Source organism: Pelodiscus sinensis, chromosome 10 (assembly GCF_049634645.1).
Source record: "Pelodiscus sinensis isolate JC-2024 chromosome 10, ASM4963464v1, whole genome shotgun sequence".
Classification (NCBI taxonomy): Eukaryota; Metazoa; Chordata; order Testudines; family Trionychidae; genus Pelodiscus; species Pelodiscus sinensis.
The window spans coordinates 48,131,105-48,158,480 of NC_134720.1; the positions used below are offsets into that span (position 1 = coordinate 48,131,105).

At 57.1% G+C, this 27,376-nt stretch overlaps 1 protein-coding gene across 4 annotated transcripts in view; it reads left to right on the forward strand.

Annotated features, from left to right (window-relative positions):
• Nucleotides 1-23,531, forward strand: part of EPHB3 (EPH receptor B3) — a 53,227-nt gene extending 29,696 nt beyond the window's left edge. Inside the window, exons 4-16 of one of the 4 annotated variants that reach the window (XM_075938070.1) lie at nt 9,367-9,522; nt 9,792-10,127; nt 10,945-11,069; nt 11,183-11,348; nt 11,435-11,540; nt 12,269-12,321; nt 12,609-12,731; nt 12,816-13,063; nt 13,459-13,674; nt 13,777-13,941; nt 14,038-14,231; nt 14,702-14,857; nt 15,880-23,531. In XM_075938070.1, coding sequence (XP_075794185.1) covers nt 9,367-9,522; nt 9,792-10,127; nt 10,945-11,069; nt 11,183-11,348; nt 11,435-11,540; nt 12,269-12,321; nt 12,609-12,731; nt 12,816-13,063; nt 13,459-13,674; nt 13,777-13,941; nt 14,038-14,231; nt 14,702-14,857; nt 15,880-15,988 — 2,153 coding nt within the window. In that variant the 3' untranslated portion in view covers nt 15,989-23,531. Of the gene's footprint in view, nt 1-9,366; nt 9,523-9,791; nt 10,128-10,944; nt 11,070-11,179; nt 11,349-11,434; nt 11,541-12,268; nt 12,322-12,608; nt 12,732-12,815; nt 13,064-13,458; nt 13,675-13,776; nt 13,942-14,037; nt 14,232-14,701; nt 14,858-15,879 lie in introns of all 4 variants that reach the window. The other 3 variants (XM_075938069.1, XM_075938072.1, XM_075938071.1) reach the window with 3 other exon arrangements.
• Nucleotides 23,532-27,376: the final 3,845 nt, after the last annotated feature.

A 27,376-nucleotide genomic window follows, 5' to 3' on the forward strand; every position in this document is an offset into this window, starting at 1 on the left:
CACGGGTAACCGCTAGGATTTTTAGCAATTACACGGTTACATTTTTAAATTATTTTTTTACATCCCTACTTGGCACAGTGGCTATGGGGAAGTGGTAATTTTAGTTCTGTCCTTGTACATTTTTCTCTCTTCTCCCTCCTTCCCACTCCCCGTCCCCTTAAAAAAAATATCTTGTAAGGGGCAGTTTATCCAGATTCCTTCACGCATGGTGTCCATCATGTCAGACTGATCGGATCTCTAGAGATGTCTGTTTGAAGTCTCATTGGTAACGCAGTCCTTTTCCAAGTCTTTCAACACTCCTGCTCACATGATCATCTGAGATGAGATTGGTGGCAATCTATTCAAAGTAATCCATTGCCTAGAAAGCAGCCCAGCTTCCCTGATTTCTGTGCACATAAAATCAGAGTCATCATATTATCGGAACAATGATTTGTTCAAAAAGAGAAATGTGATTGCTTAGTTCAATAATAACTGAATATCTAATCGGTTAAATGCAGAGAGAGCCCAGAGCAGGACTGCTAGGCAGTTAGTTCTCACTACTCATTTTATTCCTCAACCAGCTGTCTTCCAGACTCAGCAAAGCATATGGTCCTTCAAAGCCTGCAAACTAAATTTTAGTGTTTTTCAAGGGGCTGCCGTTGGGTCAAATTGGGGCCAAAGCCTGCACTTCGTAGAAGCAAACTTTTTGCAACCAATGACTAATAGAAATATTACCATGGCTTTTTTTAAAAAATGCCTACTAATCATAGCAGTTACCAATTGTTTACAACTCAACCTTGCAACATTGGCTTGCTGCATGAAAACCAGGAAGTGAAACTAGCTAGTTAGATAATTAAATGAAGAGATGACAGATTCCAAGGCAGCATGAGAGCCCAGCATGAGAAGTAAGATGCAATCTTAAAAAAAAAATCTGTTAACTTGCAGCATACCTTAGGCGTCTGAGTTCCTTAATATTATTTCTGATCCATCAGTGCCCTTTAAATTCATATTACAGTGATTTGTACAACAAATGAAGTTTTCCTTTTTTCAGATTGGTTTTACACTTTATTTGAACGTCAGACACCCAAAGACTTTTTCAGATTTACTCCAAATCCCATTCCCTCTACCTCCCCAACACACCACTTTTTGGACGGAACTTGCATGGGAGCGTGTTCAGCCCAAAGGGTGATTTTTCTTAAAATTAAGTGCCTTGAAAAATGGAGGTTTAGAATGAGCGTTGCCACCTGAACCGCAGCTCGAGTGTTGCTGCCGTGACGCTAATCCATCTGTAGGCACTTACAGAAGAGTAATGCGAGTGAACGGCGCGGGTTCATAAAGCACAGATTGTCCCAGGCAAACTTGATTGCTGCCTTTAACAAAATTACAGGGTTGCTGGACAAAGGGATGTGATGGGTTTAATTTATCTAGAGTCATGAGGTTTTTGCTTCAGTCCTGTAGGGAAAGGAACAGAGAAATTGGAAAGATGCTGCCTCGGTTAGAATAGTGTGGTGTGGATAGAAAACTGTTTCAGCCCTTAAACAGTATAATTCAAGGTTATTATCCACCTCGAAGAAGGAGCTATAATGCAGCGCAGTCCTGTAGAAGTCGGTGGTGGGGTGGAGAGTTACAGCGTGACTAATGTTTTGGACTGTGTGAAGTATGCAGAACCGTGCAGATTTGAATTTTCATGCTGTCTGGGTAACCCTCCCTCAGCCCTGTGCAAGAAGGGGACCCCAGCATATGGAGTTGTGTGTGGGGGGATCTCTCTCTTTTTGCCTTTTTGCCCACATGCAGTGCAGTAACCGCGGGCCCTGCGCATGGTGAGTCATGGTGTGTCATGTCGGGATGATTTATTTCAGTGTGTTTAGCTCCCTCCCTTGGCCTGTATTCACAGGGGTGGGGCTTTGTTTTTGAAAGAGAAGCGTTCTGCAACCAGACCACCTGGTCCTGTGATTTCGGTCTGACTCCCAGCGGCTCTGCGAGGCTGGGCTGGGTCAATACTTGGATGGGAGCGCTCTCTGCGGAAAATCCCCCATGTGCTACAGGAAATGGGATTTTGGCAGGGGGCCCTCTGAGCCAGCGCTCCCTGTGATGCAATCGGCGCTGTGTCGCCGGAGGAGAAGTTGACTTGCTGGCCAAATGCGAAACCAAATCCGAACCTCTTGTGATGTCATCCCGTGGCAGCATCCTCTCTGGAGGGCTGGCAAAAGTCTAGTGGAAGGAACTACTTTCTGCTAGCCTGTCCCCTCCCCCTGCACTCGGCCTGGCTTCTTTATTTTTAAAAGACTGGGATTTGGCTTTGTTTCCTCTCCCTTGTCCAGTTGTGCTGCGACTGTTAAATGGCTGCTGCGTTACCCCCTAGAGCTGGCTGCATCTCGGTTCTGACAGACGCGATCAGTGTGTCAGGAGTCTTCTGGGGAACCTTGGGCCCGAAAAGCATTTCCAGAAATGTCAGCTCCTGTCGGGAAGCTCAGGGGCTGCGGGTTCTTTAGCACAAGCTGAAGGGCTCGCGCGTCCATCTCTGAAGAAGCCCTGCTGCAGTCCCTGGGGCGTTAGCCCAGACCAGGGCTGTCACATGCAGTTTCTCACCACGAAAGGACGGTTCAGTGGTTAGGACATCCCTGCTCTGCCCCAGATTTTGTGCTTTCTTGTATGAGTTCGCACAGCCTCGCTCTGCCTGCGTCCTCTCCGTCCCCATGCCCTGCCTCGCGGGCGCTAAGCAGATAAACCCAATGAAGAGTGGCTCCTATAGGGATGGAGCCCACATATGTGGCTTGGATGGGGGAGAGCAAGAACCCAAGAAGGATGAGTCTGCATCTCTCACCAGACACGGGAGGAAGTGAAGCCAGGCTGTTGCATTCTTGTATCTGTCACCAGCTGGGTGTACAGGCTGGGGAGATTGTATCGGGATGAGAGAGTGACTCTATTGGAGCCCGCACCTCTCTGCTCCTCCCCGGGACTGCTGGCTTGAAACTCCTCGAGATGGTGATGCTATGAGTCAAATCAGTTACTAATTGCCTCACATTCAAGTGCCTTTCATCCCAAAGTACTTAATAAGCAAAATAAATAAGTGACGCCAATGGGTTTACCGCTGTCTAACCAAAGGCACCGCTACTGCTTTGGGGGGCCCCCGGATTAGGGCGTGGGTTCTGCCATGGACAGGACAGACCCAAGTTAACCAGTTCAGACCCAGATACTTTTCTCTGTGCTGAAATGCAGCTGGTTCTGGGCTAGCTGCCCCCCAGCAACGCTGCACACTATTGAGAACAAAGAACGCCATATCCACTCCAATGTGCAGGAAGCTGCCGGGAGGCAGGGTGTCATGATCCAACTTGGGATCCAGCCAGACCTCTTCGGCTTTACAAAAGTGATGAAGCTGCACTTATAGCATCAGGGTTTCTCACCTGGTGCAAACGATGGGAGCTTTTCCTGTTGCCTCAGTCTGGTTGTAACCCTGCTGGATTCAGGCTTCTCTTGCTGTAGGTCAAGTGCATGTGGCAGCTATTTCAGCCTGATATGTCCAAGGGGCTTCAGTCATTCCTCACCCCTGGAGAGTGGAGAGTACGGTTCCTTAAATCTGCACTTGTATGCACCAGCTTGTAACCATGTGGGGCATTGACCTGTCCGTCTAAACACATGGAGGTTCTTTGGGTCTGCGTTTTTCACTAAGCGCGCTTTGCTAGTGGCCGTGGAATTGGCTAGGAGTTCGGACCGCAGACCCACCCACTATGCTTTCCATCAAGATAAAGTAGACCCCGTCCCTATTTGTGTCTCGTGGTGGTCCTGGGTTTTCATCTGAGCCTGTCCACCTACCAACAGCGGTCCCTGTAAGCAGGGTGCTTGTGCGATCGCTCAGGAAAGATACCAGTGCTGTCCAGCTGAATAGCAGAGTGCCCACAGCTAGGTTTTTATTTCTACAGGTGGTGCACATTTACACATGCCTCGGTGTACATAAAATGTATTCCACACATGGATGGAAAAAAACTGTATATGGATGGAAATGATTAGAGGAAACATTGCCTCCCAGTACTATTTGTGGGGCAAAGCCAGGCATCCAGTCTTGCTGGTAAAACTTTTAATCTAGCAGGCTGTCAAGGGTCCCAAGGACCAGGTGACTTCAGCTCAGACAGTAACACAATGGATTAAGCGATGTAATCTGTGTGGTATGGCCAGGCTGGACTCTGACTTGGAGCCTAGTCAGTTAGAGGGACAGCAGCTTCTGCAGCCTGTCGGCGTAATGTCTCTGTAAGAGAAAACCAGCTGCCTGGTAGACTTGAAAGCATTTTCTTTACTGAGTCTAGATTGGATTTCCAAATCCAAGTAATGCATCAGGCTCTTAATCAGAAGCACTGAGCTTTTCCCTTGCTGCCACTTGCTTCTTTCTTGTGCTGCGGGCCTGCACAGTCACCGAGGTGAGGGAGGAAGAAAGGTTGCATGGTAAAAATACTCTCTAGGAAGTAGCGCTTGTGTAGGTCCTCACGGATTTGCCCTCCTACCCTCTGCATCAGAGTTCTCAGTGATGTTCCTCTCCCTCCCTCAGGAACTAAGCAGTGGCACAGTAGGCCTTGGTTTCCCATACCCTGGTGCTCTAGAACAGGGGATCAGAGGCATGTGCAGGTTCCCCAACCGGCTTTGCTGCTTTGCACGGTGGCGTATGTGGCAGGGCATGCAGCTGCTGCAGGGTGGATCTGTAAAGGCCATACGCTTGGAGAGCCGTTGCAGTATCCTGTCTTCCAGTGATGCAACTGCAGGCTGGGGCCATGTGTACACTACACACTTGGGCTGAGGCAAGTTACATCAGCAGAAAGCCACCGGGCTTAGCCTGGCACTTGTGCACTTGCTCGACACCTTGCATCATCGCCGCACGTTCTCAGCAGTAGTGCTTGTGTCAGTGCTCCCAGAAGTTGTTGCACAGCAGTGTCCAGAGCCATTTGGGAAAGTGCGTGGTGGGACAAATGAGTCACACAGGCATGACTGGGAGCAAAGGGTCACGGTCCCATCCCATAACCGGATAAGCATTGCCCAGTAAGGAGGTTAACCCTTGTGCAGACACAGGATGCACAACCCGCCGGTACTTGCAGAGCTGCAGCCATGGAGGGGGGACATGATGACTTTGTGGAGGGCAGACCGCCGGGGGACCTAGAGCCAATTCGGCGTTGGTGGCATTCACGCAGTGGCTGTAGATGATGGAGTGCTGTATCCGGGCCTGAGAAATGAGCGCTGACTGGTCACATCCCAATTCAGAGCTAGGATGGCAAGAATGTTATTTCCACGTGACACACCCCTGGATCTGAGCGCTCCCCTCGTTCGCCCCAGTCTTCCAGTGCAGGGACGGCAGACTGAGAGCCACATGGCCAGTGGAGCAGCGAGTGGTGATTGTGCTGTGGAGTCGTGCCCTGTCGGATTGCGCCTGTCCAGTGGTAAATCGCTTGGGAGCTGGAAAATCCACAGTGAGGGCTGTTGCCACACGCGTGTGCAGGACCAACTCTACAGTGCAGGACTGTGACGCCTGGTACTGTGCAGGGCATAGCAGATGGCTTTGCAGCAGTGAGGTTCAGTGTTCCCTGTAAGCTGAGTGCTTGGGGGGCCACCCAGGAGAGACTCTAATGCCACCCAGTGGATTAGCTGGCAGCAGGTGTTTCTGTTGGTGGTGCACGTCCGTACATGCCTTGGTGCACATAACATTTATTCCACACATAGATGGAAAAAATGAAAGGGAACATTGGTGGGGTTCCTGACCTGCAATGTAGCGATAGATGGTGCCATTTTTCCTATGCTGGCCCCAGCGCACTTTTCCAGAGAGGGTTACTTTTCTGTGGCTATGTGCTTGTTAGTGGCTCATGTGGGGTGCATCCCTGACCTCTGCACTGGTGCTGTTGAAAAGCCAATAGTGATCCTGGGGGACCCATCCTACCTCTTGCTCCCCTGATTTGCGAAACAGTATGCTGGCCACCTTGCCAGCACCAAAGAAAGAGACGGCTGCCAGCTCAGCAGGCGCAAAGTGACAGTCGAGTGTGTTTCCAGTAGACTGAAGGGACGTGGGTGCAAGATTGGACTTCAGTGAGAGAATATCCCAATGGTTATAGCCGCCTGCTTGATCTGCATAGTATCTGTGAGGCAAAGGTGGGAAAGTTGGCTCCGTGCAGAGGTGGCGCAGTTGTGTGCTGAGTGGGAACAGCCAGACACAAGGGCTATTAGAAGTGTTCCTCAAGGAGCTTTGTGGTTGAGGGAGGCCTTCAAGGAGCAGTTCTCAAGTCAGCCGCAGTAATGCACTGCGATGGACTGTGCTATACCTGGCCCTGGAGTTTTGGGGCTGTTAGGAATTGGGTGAAGTCTGCTGCGCGTCTGTAAATACCACCCTGGCAGCTGATGCATCTCTTAGCCTTGCAGTGCTGGCTGTACGTTTCCAGCTATGACCCTTGCTAAGGCCTGATCCTACGAGCTCTGTCGCCTTGTGTATAACAAGCAGCGGGCACTTTCAGTAGTGCTAGGCACTCGGCAGCCTTTATGGTGAAGTAGTAAACAATTTTATACCAAATATAGATTTTATTGGACATCAAAAACCAGTGGAGTCGGGGACCCAGAATGCAATTTTAAAACTTCTGTTCTGCTGGTTTATTTCAGAGCGTAACGCAGGCGGGGACATGCGTGTCCGTGCTTTGTGGCTACGTGTGCTCTGACTTGACAAGAGCCACAGCCGCTGCTGGTGATGCTGTAGTTGTTCTTGCTGTCCCTGGCATGGAGCGGCCTGGGTCGGGGTGTAGTCGCTGACACCGTGTGGCGTGTTGGGTGCTCTCGCTGGAAAACTCGCCTTAGCAGAAGGAGGTCGGCCTGTGATTGTTGGACCTGTAGGTCTACAAGACTAGGCAGCAGTTCTGAGGCACAAAGTGGGGTGATGGTGAAGGAACAATACGGGGAGACGGTGGCTCTGGATCTGAAAGTCTGCTCTCATGAGGCCCTGCCACAGCCTCGAGGGCCAGGGGTCGTGCGGGCCCACCTGTCTTCGGCGGGAGGCGCAGTACGGCATGAAACGAGGCAAGGCGTTGGCATTCGTTCCCAGGCGTCCGCTTTGTGCGGACAGGCACCGAACGGAATAGAGCGTCTCTAGGAAATGGGGAGGATTGGAAGGGCCTGTGAACACGAGCCCTGGTGTGGTTACGAAATGCCCCACCCAGCCTGTCTGCGAGGCTGCCGTTCCCAGCTGGAAACCTCCTCGCCGTGGGTGGTAGGAAATGCCTCGGAAGCAGGGACGGAGCGGCTTGGTCTTCTCACTCTGTGGATGATGAGCCTAGCAGGCCTAGGCCGGGGGCTCCTCCGCTGAGATGGGGCTGCTGGAGATGGTGATACCTGAAGGCAGCGTGACCCCCCTGGGCGAGTGGGAGGCCCATGAGGTGCCTTTAGGAGAGGGGGAAGGGCTGTCTGGTTGGAGGGGGCCAGAGCGGATAGGTAAAGGGTCTGAGTTCCTGGGAAGCCAGTGGCGCTGAGGAACTGGCCGGGGTCCAGGAGCTGCGATGCCAGCGCACAGCAGGGGGCCGTCTGCAGACCATTTCCAGCTGTAACTCTGAATTTTCAGCAGGCCAAGGTCTAACTTATTTTCTAGCCTCGTTTGTTTGTGCCTTTGATACTTAGGAGCTCAGGACCGGTCCTGGAGGGACAGGCTCAGCGTTACCAGCCCCAGATCTGGGTTAGTTTCATGGCACTTCGCCGCCCCGGGCTCCTTCAGGTTCAAGTGCTGTTAGTCTTTTCACAGAGCCCGTGGTAGGACTAAAGGGTCCATTGTTCACACCAGGCCTGGGTTCCAGGCTTTTCCCTCCCGCTTCGTGAGGGGTTGTGCTGGGAGAGTTTTCAGACGTGGGCAGCTCGGTAGAGGCGGCTGTTTAGCAAAGTTTCTAATAAAGAATTGCTGAACCTTACTTGACAAACTACTTCAACGATACTGTGGCAGGAGCTGAAAACCGGCCAAAGGACCATAAACAAAAGGGGTCGGGCTGCTGGAGTCAGTCAGTGCCTCTCAGAGGGATGAGCAGCATGTCAGACGTGCCGAGCCGGGGTGATGAAAACCAGCCAGAACAGAGAATTAATTACATGGCCACTGAAGGGCTTGGGACCGCCCTGGGGGGAACCAGACGGAGGGCCGTGCTGGGCAATCGGAACAGCTGGCACGAAGGGGGTGTAATCATTTGAGACGGGGAAGGAGGCATTTGGAAAGCCGCGAAGGCTGAGAGGGGAGCCGCCGCGAGAAAGGGGCCTGTCGTTAGGGCCGCGTATGCTGCGGCCTCGGAACGCAGCGCCAGGGAGGCGGGGTCCCCTCTACCAGCCCCAATAGGACTGCGCCTAGAAGCGGGTTCGTGGGGCCGGGCGGGGATTTGGGAGCAGGCGGCAGACCCGAGCAAGGTGCGGGAAGGGTTAGGGTTCTATGTCTGGCCCACCAGATATTTTGCTTACCTGTTGCTCGTGCACAAGGTGGCCAGATTCCCCTGGTTTCTGTCCGCCTCGGGTTTTTTTTCCTAGTGCTATTACTCAAGTGACACGTAGGAAAAGCAAGGGCCACGGGAAGGGAGCTGCGTGCCGATTGCACACCACGTTGACTGAGAGAGCCGCGCGCTCCCTCTGCAGCCAGTCCGCTTGCTGCTCCCGTTCAGTTGGCGCATCCCCCACACCCGCGGTACGCGAGCGCAGTTGAAGGGTGGAAATGTTTGCAAGGGGCTGTTCTGTGCCCAGCAGCCTTCATTTGAACTGGGCGACTGACAAGCTCTCCCCTGCCCCGTCCAGCAAGCCCCTTGTGAGCTGCTCCAGCTCAGAGGCGGCCGGCCTGTTTCCACTGCAGACCAGTCCCTGGGGAGCTGGCCATGCTTCACACTGGTGTAGGAGACCTTGCTTTGGCTCCTCAGGCCCAGAGCACAGCCGCGGGGGGAGCGCCCTGAGTTGGGCTGGGGTCACCAAGCGAGCAGTGCTGGGGAGGGGTCTGTTCGTTACTCCCATCCCGTGCGGTATTAGGGCTGGGATTGGCATCCGCCCGTCAGTGCTGCGGGTGTTGGGATGAGAGGGCTGCTGCGGAAAGTTCTGGGCTCCTTCCCAGCCGTGGGTCCAGCCCCGGGGGTGAGCGCTCTATTCAGATGGAGTCTGAGGTGACTCACTCTCCCCAGCATCTGCTGAGGCAGGCCCCAGCATTCGGCCTTCGGGCTCTGGAGAGCGTCCCTGGGAAAGACTGACCACGGATCCCACTGCTGCTCCGAGGGGACGTCTCTGTATTGGCCTCTCAGGGCAGGAGCGCCCTGGGCGTTCGCAGCTCTTCCCACGCTGCCCATGCAGGGCTAATGCCCCAGGGAGTCAGTCCGGGAGGGTTGGCAACAACGTTAATTTTTCCCTTCTCTCCCCTCCTTGCAGCCTGTGGTCCAGGGTATTTCAAGTCGAAGCAAGGGGAAGGTCTCTGCTCGCCCTGCCCCCCCAACAGCCGGACAAGCTCCGGGGCAGCCACGCTCTGCACCTGTCGGAACGGCTACTTCCGGGCAGACGCGGACTCCGCAGACAGCGCTTGCACCAGTAAGTGCGTCCTTGTCTAGCGTGGGGGACATGATCGGGGTCCCCAGGCGGCGGCAGTGCATGCCGCTGGTTTGAGTTTCCCTCTCTTGGGAGGGAGCGGGGTGCCCTGGCTAAGCATCTCGTTGTAAAGGCAGAACAGCCGGAAGGCGAGACTTGTGAATCCAGACCCGAGGGCTGCAGATCCATGGGGCTACCTCCCCACAGACCCAGGGGTGGGCTGGGCTTGGAGGGGCTTTACCGCCCCCCTGACGCGAGTGTCTCATCTGCAGCCGTGCCGTCCTCTCCGCTCAACGTCATCTCCAACGTGAACGAGACCTCGCTGGTGCTGGAGTGGAGCGATCCCCGGGACGCGGGGGGCCGGGACGACCTGCTGTACAACGTCATCTGCAAGAAGTGCAGCGTGGAGCGCCGGGTGTGCACGCGCTGCGACGACAACGTGGAGTTCGTGCCCCGCCAGCTCGGCCTGACGGAGCGGCGCATTTACATCAGCAACCTCCTGGCACACACCCAGTACACCTTCGAGATCCAGGCGGTGAACGGCGTGTCCAGCAAGAGCCCCTACTCCCCCCACTTCGCCTCCGTCAACATCACCACCAACCAGGCAGGTCAGTGCAGCCGGGAGAGGGGGCATCTCTGCCCAGCCCCACCCCACGCTCCCGGAAGCCGTTGTCCTTTGTTCGCTCCCTTTGTGCAGCCTCGCTGGCTCTGAGCTCCCGCCTCTAATCCCCTGGGTGAATTTTTCCCTCGGTTTTTAAATTCCTGTCCCTGGAGGGGAGGAGATCGGAACACCTGCGAACAAAGAGGAGAGGGGACCAGGATCCTCAGGGTCCCGGGGCTCTAATCCTGGCTCCAGAGACCCCCGGCTCGCAGGGGGAGATGGGCTTTCTCCTGGCGAGCCTGGCCAAGGTCAGGACCCTTTCAGGCCCTTGGAGCATGCTGCGCGCTCTCTGCTTTCCATCGCCCCCTTCCCCCGCATCGGGCTCCACTCCAGCGTGCTGGAAACCTGCCGCCACTCGTGGAGCGCCATTCGTGGCCATCCTCCCAGCGGAGGAGGGTAACCTGGAGAGCAGGGCGGGGAGTGGTGGGAGGAGGGGAATCTTGCTTTCCTCAGCTGGTGGTGGATCTTTGCCCCTTTGGTTATGACTAGGAAGGAGGCGACATTGCCCCCTGGCAGAGTGCTTTCTCGGGGCTCCCCAGGCATCTTTCCAGCCCCCGGCTGTGGCTGAGGGTGGGGAGGGCTCCGCCCGGCCAGGCCGTGGGTGCTCCTAACTGAGAGCCGGAGGTGCTGCCCTGTGGCTGGGCCGAGGCTGCAGAGTAGCAGACAGATGCAGTCGGGGGACGCGGAGGTACCGGTAGATGAACAAAGGACCCGGGCGGCAAATGCTTCAGCCTCACCGGCCCCTGCCCTTCCTTTGTGTGCAGCCCCCTCGGCCGTTCCCAGGATTCACCTGCACGGCAGCACCGGGAGCAGCATGATGCTGTCGTGGACCCCGCCAGAGAGACCCAACGGGATCATCCTGGACTACGAAATCAAGTACTTCGAGAAGGTAACGCAGAGCCGGGGCCAGTAGCGGTGTTAGAGGTACCCCAGGAGCCAGCCTGCTCCCTGCGGGGATTATAACTGCCCGTATGTGACCCCGCTCTCCCTGCCCCCCAGCAGGGCCAGAGCGACGGCATCGCGAACACCGTCACCAGCCAGAAGAACACGGTGCGTCTGGACGGGCTGAAGACCAGCTCCCTGTACGTGGTGCAGGTTCGGGCCCGCACCGTGGCCGGCTATGGCCGGTACAGCCTCCCCGTGGAGTTCCAGACCCCTGCGGAGGACGGTATGCCCTGGGACTGGGGCTCCTTTCCCTGCCCCACCCCCCTGGCTCGCCCTCTTGTTCTGATCGGCTTCCCGCCTCTCCTGCAGGTTCCAGCGGGAAGAGCTTCCAGGAGCTGCCCCTCATTGTGGGGTCGGCCACCGCCGGCCTGGTCTTCGTTATCGCCGTGGTGGTGATTGCTATCGTCTGCTTCAGGTACGGGCTCCGGGTGGAGCCGGCGAGGGAGAGGGGTGAGCCCCAGGCTGGGAACCCCCCGGGGCCTCACCCAGCCCACAGTGTCCTTCAGACTGTTCTCCCCACTGCACAAGAGTAACAGTCGCTCCAGGCCTGTCCGGCTCCGTTGTCCTTAGCCTGGAGTGCTACATGAGCACTAAGCCGGCAGGGGAGGGCGTTCTCCGCTTTGGGAACGTCAGCCGAACAGGTGCCCCTTCCACTCACCCTCCCTGCTCTCACCTGGCAGCCGGCCTGTGCTGAGGGAGCATGGCGCTGACTGTTCCTCCGCTGCCGTCGGACACAAACCGGGCTGTATGCAACTGCCCTTCTCCCCCTCCCCTCCCCCCCCCCCCCCCCCCCAAAAAAAAAGCAGGAGCCAGCCTTCAGCCCTCCTGGGGCCGGCTCCCTGATTCCCCCCATGTGCTTTACAGTCCCACCCCGCCCACTGCAAACCTCGCAGGGCCGCTGAGCCCGTGTGAATCAGGGAAGCCAAGCCCAGAGGAAAGGCCCCTTCTGCAGGCCAGGCCTGTATCCTGCTTCTGGGCCAAGGATGCCGGTACCGGGAGGAGGGGAGGGCAGGTGCTGCTCTTGACACTGCGTCACGCCAGAGCTGTGTATCTGCTCTGCGGCTGCCTTCTGGATTGCCCTGCGGCCCCCTCGGCACCCAGCAGGCCTGGACTGCCCTGACCGGTTCTCGTCTCCTTTGGCAGGAAGCAGCGGAGCAGCACAGACTCGGAGTACACGGAAAAGCTGCAGCAATACAGTGAGTGTGACCCCAAGCTCTTGTGCATGCTTGTGCCCCCAGCATGCTGCAGCCGTGTGACTGGTCCTTGCACCCCCACCTGCATGCAAGGCACTGAGACTGGTCCCTGTGCACATCCACACCCTAGCAACACAAGAGACGATTCCCTTTGTGGTGGGGGATTGGCGTCCGGCGCTGGGCTTCCTGGCCTAGACCCTGGGGCTCCCACAACGCTGCAGGCTGGGGTGGGGGAGGGCGTTGCTGGTGCCATGCCCTCGCACGGGGCCTGACTGGCTCTGCTCCCGCAGTCACTCCCGGCATGAAGGTTTACATCGACCCCTTCACCTACGAGGACCCCAACGAGGCTGTCCGGGAGTTTGCCAAAGAGATCGACATCTCCTGTGTCAAGATCGAGGAGGTGATTGGAGCAGGCAAGTCACCTGACCGGGCACGGTTCATCTTGCCGCTCGGCCAGTGGCTTCTCTCGGGGTGTAACCTCCTCCCTTCCCCTGCAGGGGAGTTCGGGGAGGTCTGCCGGGGCCGCCTGAAGCTGCCGGGCCGGCGGGAGATCTTTGTGGCCATCAAGACCCTGAAAGTGGGCTACACAGAGCGCCAGCGGCGGGACTTCCTGAGCGAGGCCAGCATCATGGGGCAGTTCGACCATCCCAACATCATCCACCTGGAGGGCGTGGTGACCAAGAGCCGGCCGGTCATGATCGTCACGGAGTTCATGGAGAACTGCGCCTTGGACTCCTTCCTCCGGGTGAGGCACCAGGCCTGCTGGGCCGGGGGGCAGGATGTGCCATACGGGAGTAGGGGGACAGGAGGCTGAGGTGGAAACGCTCCTATTCCTCTCTCTGACTGGGCAGCCCTGCTCTGCGCTCTGCCCACGACTTTTGCTTCCCTGCATTTCACATGGACTCTCCCGGGGCTGGCCGGCCCCGGGGTCCGAGTTGTAGGAGGAGAGGAGCCCTGTTGGAGAAGGGGCATTGATGGCACCTTACGCATGCACTTCCCTTTCCTCTGCTGGGAGGGGCGGTGGGAGGCTCTAAGCAGGTTCATCAGCCCCTTCCAGAGGCAGCTCAGAACCCCACCTGAGCCCCCAGTGGAAGCAGCGAACTGGGGGCTCTCTGACCTCTCCCCTCCGTCTGCCGGCAGCTGAACGACGGGCAGTTCACGGTAATCCAGCTGGTGGGGATGCTGCGCGGCATCGCGGCCGGCATGAAGTACCTGGCGGAGATGAACTACGTGCACCGGGACCTGGCCGCCCGCAACATCCTGGTCAACAGCAACCTGGTGTGCAAGGTGTCGGACTTCGGGCTCTCGCGCTTCTTGGAGGACGACCCCACGGATCCCACCTACACCAGCTCACTGGTATGTGAGATTCTCGGCGGTGGCGTGCCCCCTGCCCTGCCGCAGAGGGCTGGGGCTGGGGCCGGGGGAGCCCGGAGGTAGGCACTAAATAATGGAGTTAAGTGTCTCTCCCCACAGGGTGGTAAGATCCCGATCCGGTGGACGGCTCCGGAAGCCATCGCCTACCGCAAGTTCACCTCGGCCAGCGACGTGTGGAGTTACGGGATCGTCATGTGGGAGGTGATGTCCTACGGAGAGCGGCCCTACTGGGACATGTCCAACCAGGACGTAAGTGCGACGGCGGGCGGGCGCCAGGCTGCAGCGGCACCAAGGGACCCTGGCTGACTCCCGGCAGCTCTGAGCACCGTGTGTGTGTCTTGGCAGGTGATCAATGCGGTGGAACAGGATTACCGCCTGCCGCCACCTATGGACTGCCCCACGGCGCTCCACCAGCTCATGCTGGACTGCTGGGTGCGGGACCGCAACCTCCGGCCCAAGTTTGCACAGATCGTGAACACTCTGGACAAGCTCATCCGCAACGCAGCCAGCCTGAAGGTCGTCACCAGCGTCCAGTCGGGGTCAGTGCCCTCGCCAGGCCTCTCGTCCCTTTGCCCCCCCTGGAGTTTAGCGGGGGGGGGCTGCTGACCCACAGAAAAATCAGTTGGGGGCCGCACATGAGAGGGAAGGAAAAACGCCAACCCAACCAGCCCCTCACTGACATGGCTCCCAACTGAGGAGGAGAAAGACACTCCCCACATTCCCCTTGTACACCAGAGCCTCAGGCTAGTAGATTCTGGGGGGGACTGGAGTGCCATCACGGGCTCCCCGACGCAGCGGGGGAGCCTCGGGGACTGGATCCAGGCAAGCTGGGGCATCCACCCCCTGGCCTTACGTTCCCCACCCCTGCCCTAGGGGGCTGGAGGTGGGAAACCTAAGGGATCCAGTTGGAGACACCATGCGGGGAGGCCCATGATCCACCTGTGCTGGGCAAGCGCCTGTACCTACCCCATGCCCCCCGCGTTACCTCCGGGCTCTCTTGTCCTCACAGCGTATCACAGCCGCTCCTGGACCGCACCGTGCCGGATTACACCACCTTCACCACCGTGGGCGACTGGCTCGACGCCATCAAAATGGGACGGTACAAGGAGAGCTTCGTCAACGCGGGCTTTGCATCCTTCGACCTGGTGGCGCAGATGACGGCGGAGTAAGTGGGGGGCAGAGGGGCTGGGAGCAGGGCCGGGTCAGAGGGCGCTGCAGGGAGGCCAAGCAGCTGGCAGCTCAGATGGCAAACGTCTCCTGCCCAATGAACCGGGCAGCTTTCCCTGGTGGGCTGGGAGCTCTGTGAGCAGCGGACAGCACCTGGGCTCTTACAGCTTCTTCGGCCAGGTCAGAGCCGGCACTCCTGGCTTCGGCCCACTGGTGTGTGTGGTTCATTTGAGCCCTGCGAGCTGGAGCCAGTGGGCCTGGGCTCTGCGACTCAATGCAGTGCAGCTGTACCCGAGCGGCTAGGAGAAGCAGGCGCAGATAAGTGCCTGGCTGGGGGTGAAGATTGGAACAAAGTCGGAGTGGGTGGAGGTCCTGACGAGATGGTTGTTGTGTCTGGCCCGGAGGCTGTGGCATTAAAGGATTTTCCTGGGCCTCTTAACACAGCTGGGGAATTGGTCTGCTCCACCAGCCAGTGGTTAATGCCGGAGCAGAAATGCCCTAGCACAGGGGTGGCCAACCCGTTCTGGGCAAAGAGCCAAGATATCAGTGGATCCAGTGCAAAGAACCGGGGAAGAGCTGTCAAACAAAAAAAAAAAGACTGCCCCTTTCTGCCACTTTTACCCCTTTAAAAGGAGCCCCTGGTTGTATTTGGGTAAGCCCCCACCCCCCCCAAAAAAAAGCTCTGCCCCTTTAAGAAAATGCGTTTAGAGGCTTTTTGGCCACATCAGGCTCCCGCCAGCAGACACCATCTTTAATTCTCCTTTTTTAATGGTCGTCTGGGACATTTCCTCTGCCCGGGTCAGCACAGGGAGCCAGGAGGAGGGCCGTTTTTGGAGGTGCTTTACGTACCACGGGGGGGGGGGGGGGGGGGGGGGGGGATTTGCGAGCTGCAGCCTGGTGGGGGGGGAAAAGAGCCGCATGCGACTCACAAGCCATGGGTTGGCCACAGCTGCCCTAGCACAGGCTTCTGGAAGGAATCTGGAGACTTGTTACGAGCGCTGGCCCCTCTTGTCCTTTCAGAGACCTGCTCAGGATAGGGGTAACGCTCGCAGGACATCAGAAGAAGATCCTGAGCAGTATTCAGGACATGAGATTGCAAATGAACCAGACCCTCCCGGTTCAGGTTTGACCACAGAGAACTCTGGGACTGGAATGGACGGAGGGAATCTTGTCGATAAGATTCTAGTTTGCGGTGCAGCCCGGCTTCCTGTTTTTCCCCTTTGCGTGGAGCTTCTCGGCCCCTGGACGGTCACACAGGATGGGACGCGCTCCCTGAATCCAAGGCACTTGAGCCGAGAGGGAGACCAGCCGTGGGTTTTGCGTTTTGGAGCACAGCCGGCCATGCCGTCTTCATATTGAAGACAGTTTATTGGATGAAGACTTCACCCCCTCTTCCTGCCCCGTTGCCGCTGCTCGCCACGCCGTTGGTGCGGGAGTTGTTCTACTTCTTGAATTTCCTTAACCCCGAAGTCACAAACATTCTCCTCCTGTTCCGCGGCCGGAAGATCCTTTTGGAGACACTGCGGCGGTTACTGGCACCTTCCCGAGCCCTCACCCTAGCGAGGGAGGAGAGGGGGCTGTGGGGATACAAGCATATACCGTGGAGGGCATGGAGCGGAGTCCGGGCTGGCCGCCGCCTGAGCAGCCCCAGACAATCACGTCCCCCTGCTGCCCTCCTGCAGGGATCTGCACTGGAATCTGTTGGAAGGGAGGGGATCGGTCCGTTTGGCTCTGCACGCCGGAACCTGAACCCAGTGAGATTACTATGCAGGGAGTTGGGCGCGCCAACTCCAGATCTCTCGTCCCTCTTTGTTTTATGGCCGAATCTGGACTGTGGAGAAAGGCCATCAGCGCGAGTTTGCACAGGGACCCGGGGAGCAACAGCAGCCTTGCTCCTGCTCAGCCAGAGCTCGGAGAGGTGTCGGGGAGGCCAGGCCGAGCTGACTGGAGAGCCCGGCCTCTCCCCAGTCTCATGTTTTATGCAGAAGGAGCAGGTCTTGTCAGAGCAGAGCCGTCTCTGCAGAGCCTCTCCTGACACACGCTGTGATTGCTGCCAAAAGACTCTCGCTTCTGCTTCTTTGACTCTTCCCGGCCGCTCGGCTCTTCCCGAGAGAGGGGAGCGGGGGGGTCCCAGCGCCGCGAGCGTGTGTGCGTGCATGTGTGTGCGTGTGTGCTGGCCGACGGGGCTCGGGGAGGGCACAGGCAGAATAAAGGCAATAAGAATTTTACTTGAGTTTCCTTCGCTCGCTTAGTGTCTGCCGCTGTACAGAACCCGAGAGGCGCGGGGCGCGAGCCCATTCCTTCCTTTGTACCGAGATAGTGCTCTCCCTCTCCTGGAGCACAGGGTATGGTCCTTCCCTCCCCCCCCCCCCCCCCCCCCCCCCCAGCCCTGTGCACCGTCCCCTGGCTGTAAATATCACAGGGAGCTGGCAGAAGGGCTGCCTTCACGTGTATAACCCCCTTCCCCAATGCCATGTTGGTCATACAGGGTCTTGGCCACTTCCTCAGCTGTGGCCACCAACCCACCAGTGTCACCCCTGCCCTTCCCCTGTAATGCTTACCAGGGAGCCTTACCCAAGGGCAAGCTGCAGAGGCTGGAGGAGAGGGGCATTGCTCCCCGATTGCATTGGGAGCGGGGTGACTCCGCCTGGGGGTAGTAGGGAGTGGAGCTTGGGGTTTGGAGCATTTCAGGCTTGGTCACAAAGTGCTACGCTTAGTGCAGTGTCTGAGGCTGGTTTGTGATCCGAACTGTGCAAAACAATCCTAGAGCCAAAGCCAGACACAACCAGCTGAGCGGGGTGCAGCCAGCAGACGGGGAGCAGAGTTCCATTCCGGTGCCAGAGCTCTGTCTGGGCCCAACCCTAAGCTTGCGAAGAAACCGCCCAGGCTGGCTGGGCTAGTCTGACTTTCCTGGCTGCTGGGCCAGGCCTCATTCTGTCCTGTCTGTTGGCCGCTCTTGCTGATAACCCTTCTAGCTAGACAGACCTGCTGCGCCTCCCCCATCCCCACCTGTGAAACAGTCTTCCCTCTTTCGCCCACTGCTGGGGATCTTCAGTCCTCCAGCGTCCCAGCATTCCCTTGGGAGTATTAAGCCTTGCGGAATGAGGGGACAGCTTGGGTGGAGTGTTAGCAACCGGCTACACCCGTGAGTCAGCTATAACATTCATGCCTGATCCTCCACCACCTCTAGGCTTGAAAGGATTCAATTTTTATTGGCAAATATTAGTGAATGTTGATTTCACCGTGCACACGCAGACCAGTGGAAGGAGTATTTCCATGGGCAGCGCTGGCCACTTAGATAGGCAAAGTAAGGAACATGCTGCATTGGCGTTTGATTTTAGGGTATTTGCTCCCTGTATTTTGACAGGCGATGTTGTCCCCCCGTCCCACCCACCTCCGACATTTCACCCAGCTGTGAGAATTTCAATGGAGAAGTCAGAACAAGTTTCAGAATAAACCTGGATGTTCTCAGTTGAAAGGATGACATGATACAAATTGTAATCTGCCCCGCCTGGCCGCCTCCTGCACAGGACAGCTGCCCAAGATGGCTGCTGGAGACGCACAGTGATGTCAACCAGAGGGAGAGAAAGCTGGTCAAGGCAAATGCCTTTACCCAGCAGGCCGAGCCAGAGCCAGCTACCTCTGCCCAAACCATGGAAGTCTTGGGGTTGGATGGCTCTCCAGGGGTTTTCCCTGCCCTTCATGGGGAGCCCTGTCTTTATACCGCTCCATGGGCAGCGCTGGCCACTTAGATAGGCATGGGCTGATGTTCATTCTGGGGCGGGGGGTCTGTAGGGCCTCTGTGCTAGCTCCCTTGTGGCACTGGTAACTTCTCAACCCCTGTGCCATTCTTGCAAGAGGAGTGCTTCCCCCCCGCCCCCCCCCCCCCCCCCCAGCCTTTGAAAGCTCCAGGGGTAGCATCCCCCTAAGGCTTGATGGAAACCATTTTTTTTTCTTGCTGCAGTTCAAGCTCCTTTCTGCCTGATGGGTCTCTGGACCCTATCATAGAATCATAGGACTGGAAGGGACCTCGAGAGGTCATCGAGTCCAGCCCCCCGCCCTCAAGGCAGGACCAAGCTCCGTCTACACCATCCCTGACAGATGTCTATCTAACCTGTTCTTAAATATCTCCAGAGAGGGAGATTCCACCACCTCCCTTGGCAATTTATTCCAATATTTGACCACCCTGACAGTTAGGAATTTTTTCCTAATGTCCAATCTAAACCTCCCCTGCTGCACTTTAAGCCCATTACTCCTTGTCCTGTCCTCAGAAACCAAGAGGAACAAATTTTCTCCTTCCTCCCTTTTAGATATTTGAAAACCGCTATCATGTCCCCCCTTAATCTTCTTTTTTCCAAACTAAACAAGCCCAGTTCATGAAGCCTGGCTTCATAGGTCATGTTCTCTAGACCTTTAATCATTCTTGTCGCTCTTCTCTGTACCCTTTCCAATTTCTCCACATCTTTCTTGAAATGTGGCGCCCAGAACTGGACACAGTACTCCAGCTGAGGCCTAACTAGTGCAGAGTAGAGCGGCAGAATGACTTCACGAGTTTTGCTTACAACACACCTGTTGTTGATACAACCTAGAATCATATTTGCTTTTTTTGCAACAGCATCACACTGTTGACTCATATTCAACTTGTGGTCCACTATGACCCCTAGATCCCTTTCTGCCATGCTCCTTCCTAGACAGTCGCTTCCCATCTTGTATGTATGGAACTGATTGTTCCTTCCTAAGTGGAGCACTTTGCATTTCTCTTTATTAAACCTCATCCTGTTTACCTCTGACCATTTCTCTAACTTGCTAAGGTCATTTTGAATTATGTCCCTATCCTCCAAAGAAGTCGCAATGCCACCCAGTTTGGTATCATCTGCAAACTTAATAAGCGTACTCTCTATCCCAATATCTACATCATTGATGAAGATATTGAACAGTACGGGTCCCAAAACAGACCCTTGAGGAACTCCACTTGTTATCCCTTTCCAGCAGGATTTAGAACCGTTAACAACCACTCTCTGACTACGGTTATCCAGCCAATTATGCACCCACCTTATCGTGGCCCTATCTAAGTTATATTTGCCTAGTTTATCAATAAGAATATCATGCGAGACCGTATCAAATGCCTTACTAAAGTCTAGGTATATGACAACCACCGTTTCTCCCTTATCCACAAGGCTCGTTATCTTATCAAAGAAAGCTATCAGATTAGTTTTGTTGGGCTTGCTCCTCTCTAGCATCCCTTGATGCATCTGTGGGTGGTTCTCCTTCCACCAGTGTGAACCTCCTTCCTATGCTCTCAGCTCTTCCTCAGAGTCTAGTTTCCTAGAGATCCAGGCCAGAAGGGACCAGTGTCATCTTGTCCAACCTGTACAATGCAGGGTAATCTCCTTGGCACTCCCCAAACTTTAATCGGGCATCACTCCAGTTTATCCAGAACTGCACATAAGGCTGAACTGCCCTGTGTCCATCAGCTAGGCTTGGATGATCTCCTCGCTCTTCTTGTGTGTGATGGTCTGTCATACAGCCCAACCGGACAGTTCCATATTGCCATTTCTCCCACGGAGTCACCCGCACGTGCCACCGTGTCGTGGCTATCCGGGTTTTGTCTGAGTCACGATGCATGACGTTGTGTTCCGGGGTTTGTTTTTTCGCCTGTTCCTTCACTCCTGCGGGGCAGGCAGTCCTTTCGTTCAGTCCGTCTGAGTGTTTGGGGCCTTCCCGTCGTGATCAGCTGAGTTTGAGGGGGAGCCATGTTTGTCAGCAAAAATGGCAAATCCTGTGGCACCTTAAAGACTTAACACATTTCTCAACCTTTTTTTTATAAAGTACCCTCCCCCTTTTAAAAAAAAAAAAAATACCTACAGTACCTACAGTTTTCAGACAGACACCGGGTTTTTTTTTCTACCATTGCAATGCATTTGTTTAAACAACTTAATCATAAAGCCAGGCGGGCGAGGAAATTTATGGGTGTTAAAAGTACACCAATAATAAAGCGCTGTAACACTTAACACACACATTCAGTTTTCTCCACATTTCAGTTGTGTTGACGTACCCCCCCAGACTTCTCTCACGTACCCCTAAGGGGTACCACTGGTTGAGAAACACTGTATATGCTTTCGTGGGCGGGAATGCACTTTGTCAGATGCATGAAGTGAGCTGCAGCCCATGAAGGCTTCTGCCTGGATAAATGTGTTGTCTTTAAGGTGCCACAGGACTCCTTGTTGAGTTTCCTTAGGCTTTGCCTCGGAGCCCTCCCAGCTGTGCAGCTTAGGCCTCTGCTCTTGGATTGCTCCTTGGGAAGGGGGGGAAGGTAGTTGTATTTCTGTGCTGGTTCCCTTCCCTGTCTCTGGTGCAGTGCCATCTGCTCCGCGCCAGGCAGCTGACTTGCGTCCGGTTACACCGTGCGGCTTGGAACAAATGGCGAGTTAATTCGGCGGCGTAGCTTCTTCCAAAGCCCCTTCGCCCGGGCTCTGGCACGGCGGCGGAGGCTGGCGCGTGCCCTCGCCGGACCCAGGGGCCCGGCTGTGAAAGGAGATCTCTTCCCCATTTCGCAGCCTGGCCCGGAGCAGGCCTTGTCCGGCGATCCCCTGGCTCAGTGCATGGAGCCGCCCAGCGTTGCCTAGCAACAGGCTTCCCAGCAGCAGCTGTCAGCACATGGTGTGGAGCCCAGTAAATGGATCCTTTCCAAAATGGCGTGAAATGCGCCATGTGTGTTGGGCCTTCCCCCGGCGCCATCCCAGGCTCTGTCCAATTAGAGTCTTCGCCTGCCAGGGGAAGGAACCGGGCTCCATTGTGGCCCGGTTTGCTCCTGACAAAGGCATCTTGCCTCTTTTTGTCCCTTTCCTCTTGGTGCTCCGCACGGGCTCCTCCGGCCGCTAAAGCAGGCGGTGGCGTCGATTGGCCTCTTTCCCTGCAACTCGCTCAGGCCGGGGCGGCTTGCCCCTTCCCGCTGCTGGGAACGCGCCCGTCCTTGGAGTTCCCAGAGACTCCTGCCAGAGGCTCGGGCACCACGTTAGCTGGGGGCGGCCTCCCATTCCAGGCTGAACGGCGATGGAAACTGTTGATCCGCGTGAAGTCCGATCCCCTGGAGAGGGACACGAACAGCCCGGCATCTAGGCAGCTAGTCGGGAGCCTGGGATCTCTCCTAGCACACCACCCCGGGTGCCACAAAGCGAGCTCTCTTTTCTGGCCACTCGGGGCTGTGTCAGTCCGGTGATGGCAAACATGCAGCCTGGGGAAGAGCAGAGCAGATTTGAGGAGGTGAACGCCTGCTGCACAGCTGTGTTTCCCCCACCCCCACCCTGTGCACACCCCTGCCGCTCCCCTAGGAGAGAGAAGCAATAGCAAATAGCAGGGAGGGGAAGAGGCATCCAAAGAGGATGAGAGCTGGAGATCCTGTTTCATGATGTCCCTTATCCCACCTTGAATGGCTCCCTCTTCCCATGTGGGGGGCCCTGCACTGTCTCCCACTTGCTGCTGTATTCACAGGCACCCCAGCTAACTAGTTTGACTAGTGCCTGGCCCAGACGATTGTTCCGGGCCCTCCTTCCGTTGCTCCCACCCACGTTGCTCTCTTGCTCCTGCTGTTCTCCAGCCCCTTGGCTCTGTCTCCGGTTGCACTTCCTGGCATTTCGGCACAGCTCTTTGCAGCCCCAGGGCTCTTCCCAGCCAGCCGCTTCCTGTAAGGAGAAGTGGGCTCTTGGGCCACCTTGGGTCTTCTCTAGCCCCCGTCTCACATCCTCAGCTTTCTTTCCCGAGCAGCCTTGTGCGGCTCTGTTCCCTGCACAGCACATGTTCAGTCCACAGCCCTGACGGCTGGTGACAGTAGGACAACTTGCCGCTGTCGCCGCTCCTCGTGCTGCTGTGTCAATCAGCCCCTCATACAGTCTCCTCTCTCACCACGTCTGCACAGCCCCCTTGCCCCCACTTCTTCAGGTTGCTGCAGATGGGCATCTCGGCCTCATCCTCCCACACTGGCGCTTGCAGTGGGTCTGGCAGTGCATCCTGCCAGCCTAGCCTGGGCTGTAGTTCAGATTTGTTTACAGAACAAACAGTGCTTTCTCCTCTCCGGCCGGTCCTTGGCCCACTCTGAGTCTGAGGGCCGCACTGTAGCTCCGCTGGTTCCCATTCATGATCTCTGCAGAAATTACTTGCCACTGGCTCTAAAAGTGACCAACCTCATAACCCTCTTTGCTGTCTTGGTTTGCCCACGTTCCTCTGCCAGACAGCCTGGCTGGTAGCATCACTCCGGCTCTCACGCTTCAGGAGAGCCCTAGCTAATGGGACTGCCTCTGTGACTCCCTACCCCGGTGCCTCCCTGAAGCGGTGTGATGGGTGGCAGTCCTGGGGGAGTCACTCGCGCCTGTAGAACTGCAGCATTATTGAACCGGAGCTTAGTGTCCCCACCTGCCCCTGGCCAGTCCTTTTCAGCACAGCTTGGTTTGCACCCGGTGACGCTCGGAGGTCTCTCCAGGCGGTGGTCTCCCCCACCCCCATGCCCCCCAGCTGTTTCTCCTGTACTGTACCTGCCACCTTTTTTTATATATTGAGATGTATTTAATGGTGAAAAAGGAAAAAAAAAAAAGAAACAAATGATGCAATCGTGCATTTGTAGAAATATTTTTTAAAGAAATACTTTTTTCAATTAAATTATTTAAGAAATCTATGGAGCTCCTGAGTTTGTGTGTGTTTTGTTGACCCGGGCTTGGAGGGAGTTCCACATAAGGCTGCTTTCCAAGGGGCTGTGGTCTTGCTCAGGCGCCCTTCCTTGCTTGCAGCTTGCTATTCACTGTCCCTGGTGTGCTGCCTGCATTTCAGCCAGCGTCTTGCTTCCCACCAGAGCCTAAGGCAAAGGGAGGAGCAAGGAGCCCAGACCATGCTGAGGGCTGGTGGATCTTAAAAGGGAGTCACTAGGAGAGACCTGCTGCTTGTTAGTGGGCTCCTTTCAGTGGTTCACTAACCTCGAGCCAGCTCCAGTGCTGCAGCAGCCACTGTTTGCCAGCCCTTCTCGGAACACCGGCCGCCCCATCTCCCTCACGCTGCCTCTGCCGCGGCTGTGCCTGCTACCGCCTATGCCGGGGCTTGCCGCTGGCCGAGGGGCTGCCGATAAACACCTCAGCAATGCTGGGAGCGCTTTCAGTACAGGCGCTGAGAAACTGTAGCTAGGGGAAGAGGTACAGCCGGGCTGTCCCCTACCCTGGGATGTGGCTCCCAGTCCTGTGTGCAGGGGCGATCAGGCCCCAGGGCAAAGGTCCCCCTCCCCGGCAGAGGCTGCTTGATACAGCAGGGCTTTGGGTCCTGGCACAGCCTGTTCTGGAGCTCGGAGGAGCTGCATGGGGGTTAATCCACAGCTGCCCCCCCTTGCACTCAGTAACCTTAGGTGGTTTAAGTGCAACCCCTGCGGTTGCAGCTTTGTAATTGAGGAGCAACAGGGGCCTGGGGAAGTAAAATCCAGGCTGTCTTGCTGCCATAGGAACAGATGAGCTGGACTCTTTCTCCCCTGCCCCGGGTGACGTAGGTTGGGTGGGAGGTAGAAACAGAGGTTTAAAGCAGCAAAGCCGTAGTCTTTTTCCAAATGTACCCCGGGCGGGTAGCTGGCACGGCCCCCCCTCGCTCGCACCCAGGGGACTGGGAGGTCCCTCAGCACTGGACCCATCTGCCCCAGTGCCTTTCACCTGGATACTGGCCTGCCCTCAACCAGCACCCGTCCTGCTGCTTCCCACAACTCTCCAAGGAAAAGTGTTGATCGAGGGCTGCACCGGGGCTGGTTCCTCTCAGTGGGGCCCAGGACAGCCCCAGCCGTCTCCGGAAGCAGGTTCCTTGAGCGAGACCCCGTGGCCCACCCTTCTGTCTGGGCAGCCCAGCGTGGGAGAGGTGGCTGCTGAGGCGGACCCTCTGGTGTGTTGACTTCCAGTCTTGGCTCAATGTTCTGCTGTCTCAGCCAGTTCATCCACCCAGTCCTGGCCCCTTGGCTCCTGCCTGGACGGATGTTCCTTCTCTTGCTCCCCAGGTCGGGGGGAGGGGAAGGGGCCAGGCCCAGGGCACACCATGCCGCAGGGTGGTGGGACACTGTGCAGACAGGGCGTGCCAGGGATGGGCTGGCTGTTGCTGTGCAGAGGAGCAGGAAACGAGGAAGGGGGGCTGGTAACTGTGTGCCGGTCTCCTGGGGAGGAGAGCGAGGCCCCAGTGGCCATGCAATCTGGGCAGCAGAGCCCTCTTTCTGCTCTCCCCACAGCCCTTGCAAAGGGGCCTTTTGTGCTGCTGCTTTTCTCCCCCTTTTAATTCCTAACCAGGAGATTAAGGGGGAGACAAAGGCGCCGATTGTTCCTGGGGCTGGAGAGAGCCCGGAGCTGCTGGAAAGTTCAGGCAGGGGTGGGAACAGCGCCTCTGTCTCCAAACAAACCCGAGGGAGGAGCCTGAAGCAGCCTCCTGCCCCACACCCCAGCAGGGGGAGGGGTTCCACCTGCACTCGCGGGGAGCAGAGGGGCTGGCGGAGGTGCCCTAGTGTGGATGGGGCCTCCCCTCCTGGCTGCGGGGCTGGCGCCTGCTTAGTGATGTCCTAGAATGGGGCCTGGAGAAGTCACCCAGGGTTTCCCTTCATTTCCCCTCCCTCCTGCTGCATGCAGCTTACTCCCAAGCACAGCGTCTGCCCTAGCAGGTACCTTGGGACGGGCGCCAGCCAGGCAAGTTCAAAGGCTGGGTGTGTGGAGCGGATTGGAGCTGCCTTTCCCTTGCTGGTGGGGAAGGAGGAAAGATCTTGTGGTGTTATGGGGCTTGATCAGCCTCACAGGAGGGGAAGTGCTGGGCCAGCTCTGCAATGCAGCCCCCTCTGGACCAGAGCGTGGCTGGTGAGCAGGGCAGGCATCCCCTGTCGTGCTGTTGCAAAAGGCTTTCGGCAGGGCAGGTGGGGGAGCGGACCCCCCAGGGTTTGCAGTCTGCTGGGATCTCGCATGGGCGGGCAGGACCCAGAATATCCCCCCTCCAGCGGACCTGCGACCTGTTCCCACTCAGGGCTGTGGCCCATTGTTCTCAGCACCAGGCTCCTGCTGGCTTCTGCCCAGCAGAAAGCCTGTTTTTCTGGAACCAGAGACGCCTCCCTCCCAGGTTGGGGGAAGAGTCCCAGCTGGGTAAAGTAGCCACCGGCCCTGTCTGTGAGGCTGTTCCCACCTCGTTCACAGGGAGGGTGTTTGTGTCTCGCTGCCCCCGTGGCACCAGGCTGCCGGGGGAGCACAGCCCTCCTGTGCACTGAAGTGCCCTGCCAACTCCGTAGAAGCCCTAGACTCCTTGGCTGGGCTGTGGCTACTGGGTCACTGTAGGATCCCTGCCCAACTGCCCTGCTCAGCGCCCCTCTTGGCACGGGGGCGAGAAAAGCTGTTTCACGTGATTGGTCGGTCGTGGCTTACACTGGCCACACCTAGGCTCCCCCCTTCCTCCCGCAATGAGCTCTCATCCTCTGCAGGGCAGAGACTTTCATCCTATGGCCTCTGTCGTCCTGGGCCAGACCGTCAGCCTAGGTCTCCGGGTCGGGGTATGTTGTGATCGGCATAGAGCTCATCCCTGGGGGCGAGGGGTAGGGCAGCAGGGAGATGCCCCTGCCAGTCCCCTTTCATGCCTGCCCTGTGTCCCCCCACAGTGCACCCCGAGCCAGGGGTATGTCCCTCTTCTCTGGCTAGGATGTGGGGACCGAGCCCTCCTAATTCCCACCCCCAAGCCCAGGCGAAGCGCAGGGCCTGGGGGCTGGGAGTTTGGCTGGGATGATTAGCGCCTCTCTTTTGCTCCCGCCCCTGACAAGAGAAGGAAGAGTTGGGATTAATTGGCCGAGGCTATTGGCTTCCCAGCGCTCTGGCTGCTAACTCTTGGCTGACACTCCTGCGACTTGGCAGCGTAGCTCAGAAACCATGTCAGCTGCCTGGGCCTATACAGCTGGAAAGAATCAGCCTTCAGCCTCGCTGCCCCCCCAGGAGACGAGCCGAACCGAGGAGGGGTGGGCCTGGCCCAGAACATCCGTGTGCACGAAGCAGGGATCGGGGGGACGTGAGGGCAGGAGGCCTAAATGGGGTTCATGGAGCAGTGGGGAGCGAGCTGCAGAACAGGCCCTATCCTCTCGGCCCAGCCCCACAACCCTCCTTGCTTTCCTCAGGCCCTGGCCACGTGCCCAGGAGTTGCTGCTTCACAGGGAACTGCTAGGCCATGAATGCCGCCAGGCAGCAGTTCGGAGCCCCGCTCGGGAGGGCCGGGCCAGGCTGGGGATCAGGCTGTCTGGACGAGACAGGTCCACAGGCTGAGGCTCGGCCTAGAAGTCCCAGTGATACCTGCACGGGTCTGGGCTTCCCCTGTGGCGATGGAAGGGGAGAGCATCTTGCCTGTCTCCCAGGCTGCAGGACGGCCCCTGGCCCCAGCTCGCGCCTCCTGGTTCCTGTTAGGATTATTTATGGGGACGGTGGAAGCCTGTTCACACACTGACAACACACAGGCCCCAGCTCAGCTTTTTCCCATGGAGTTTTCCCCCTGTAAA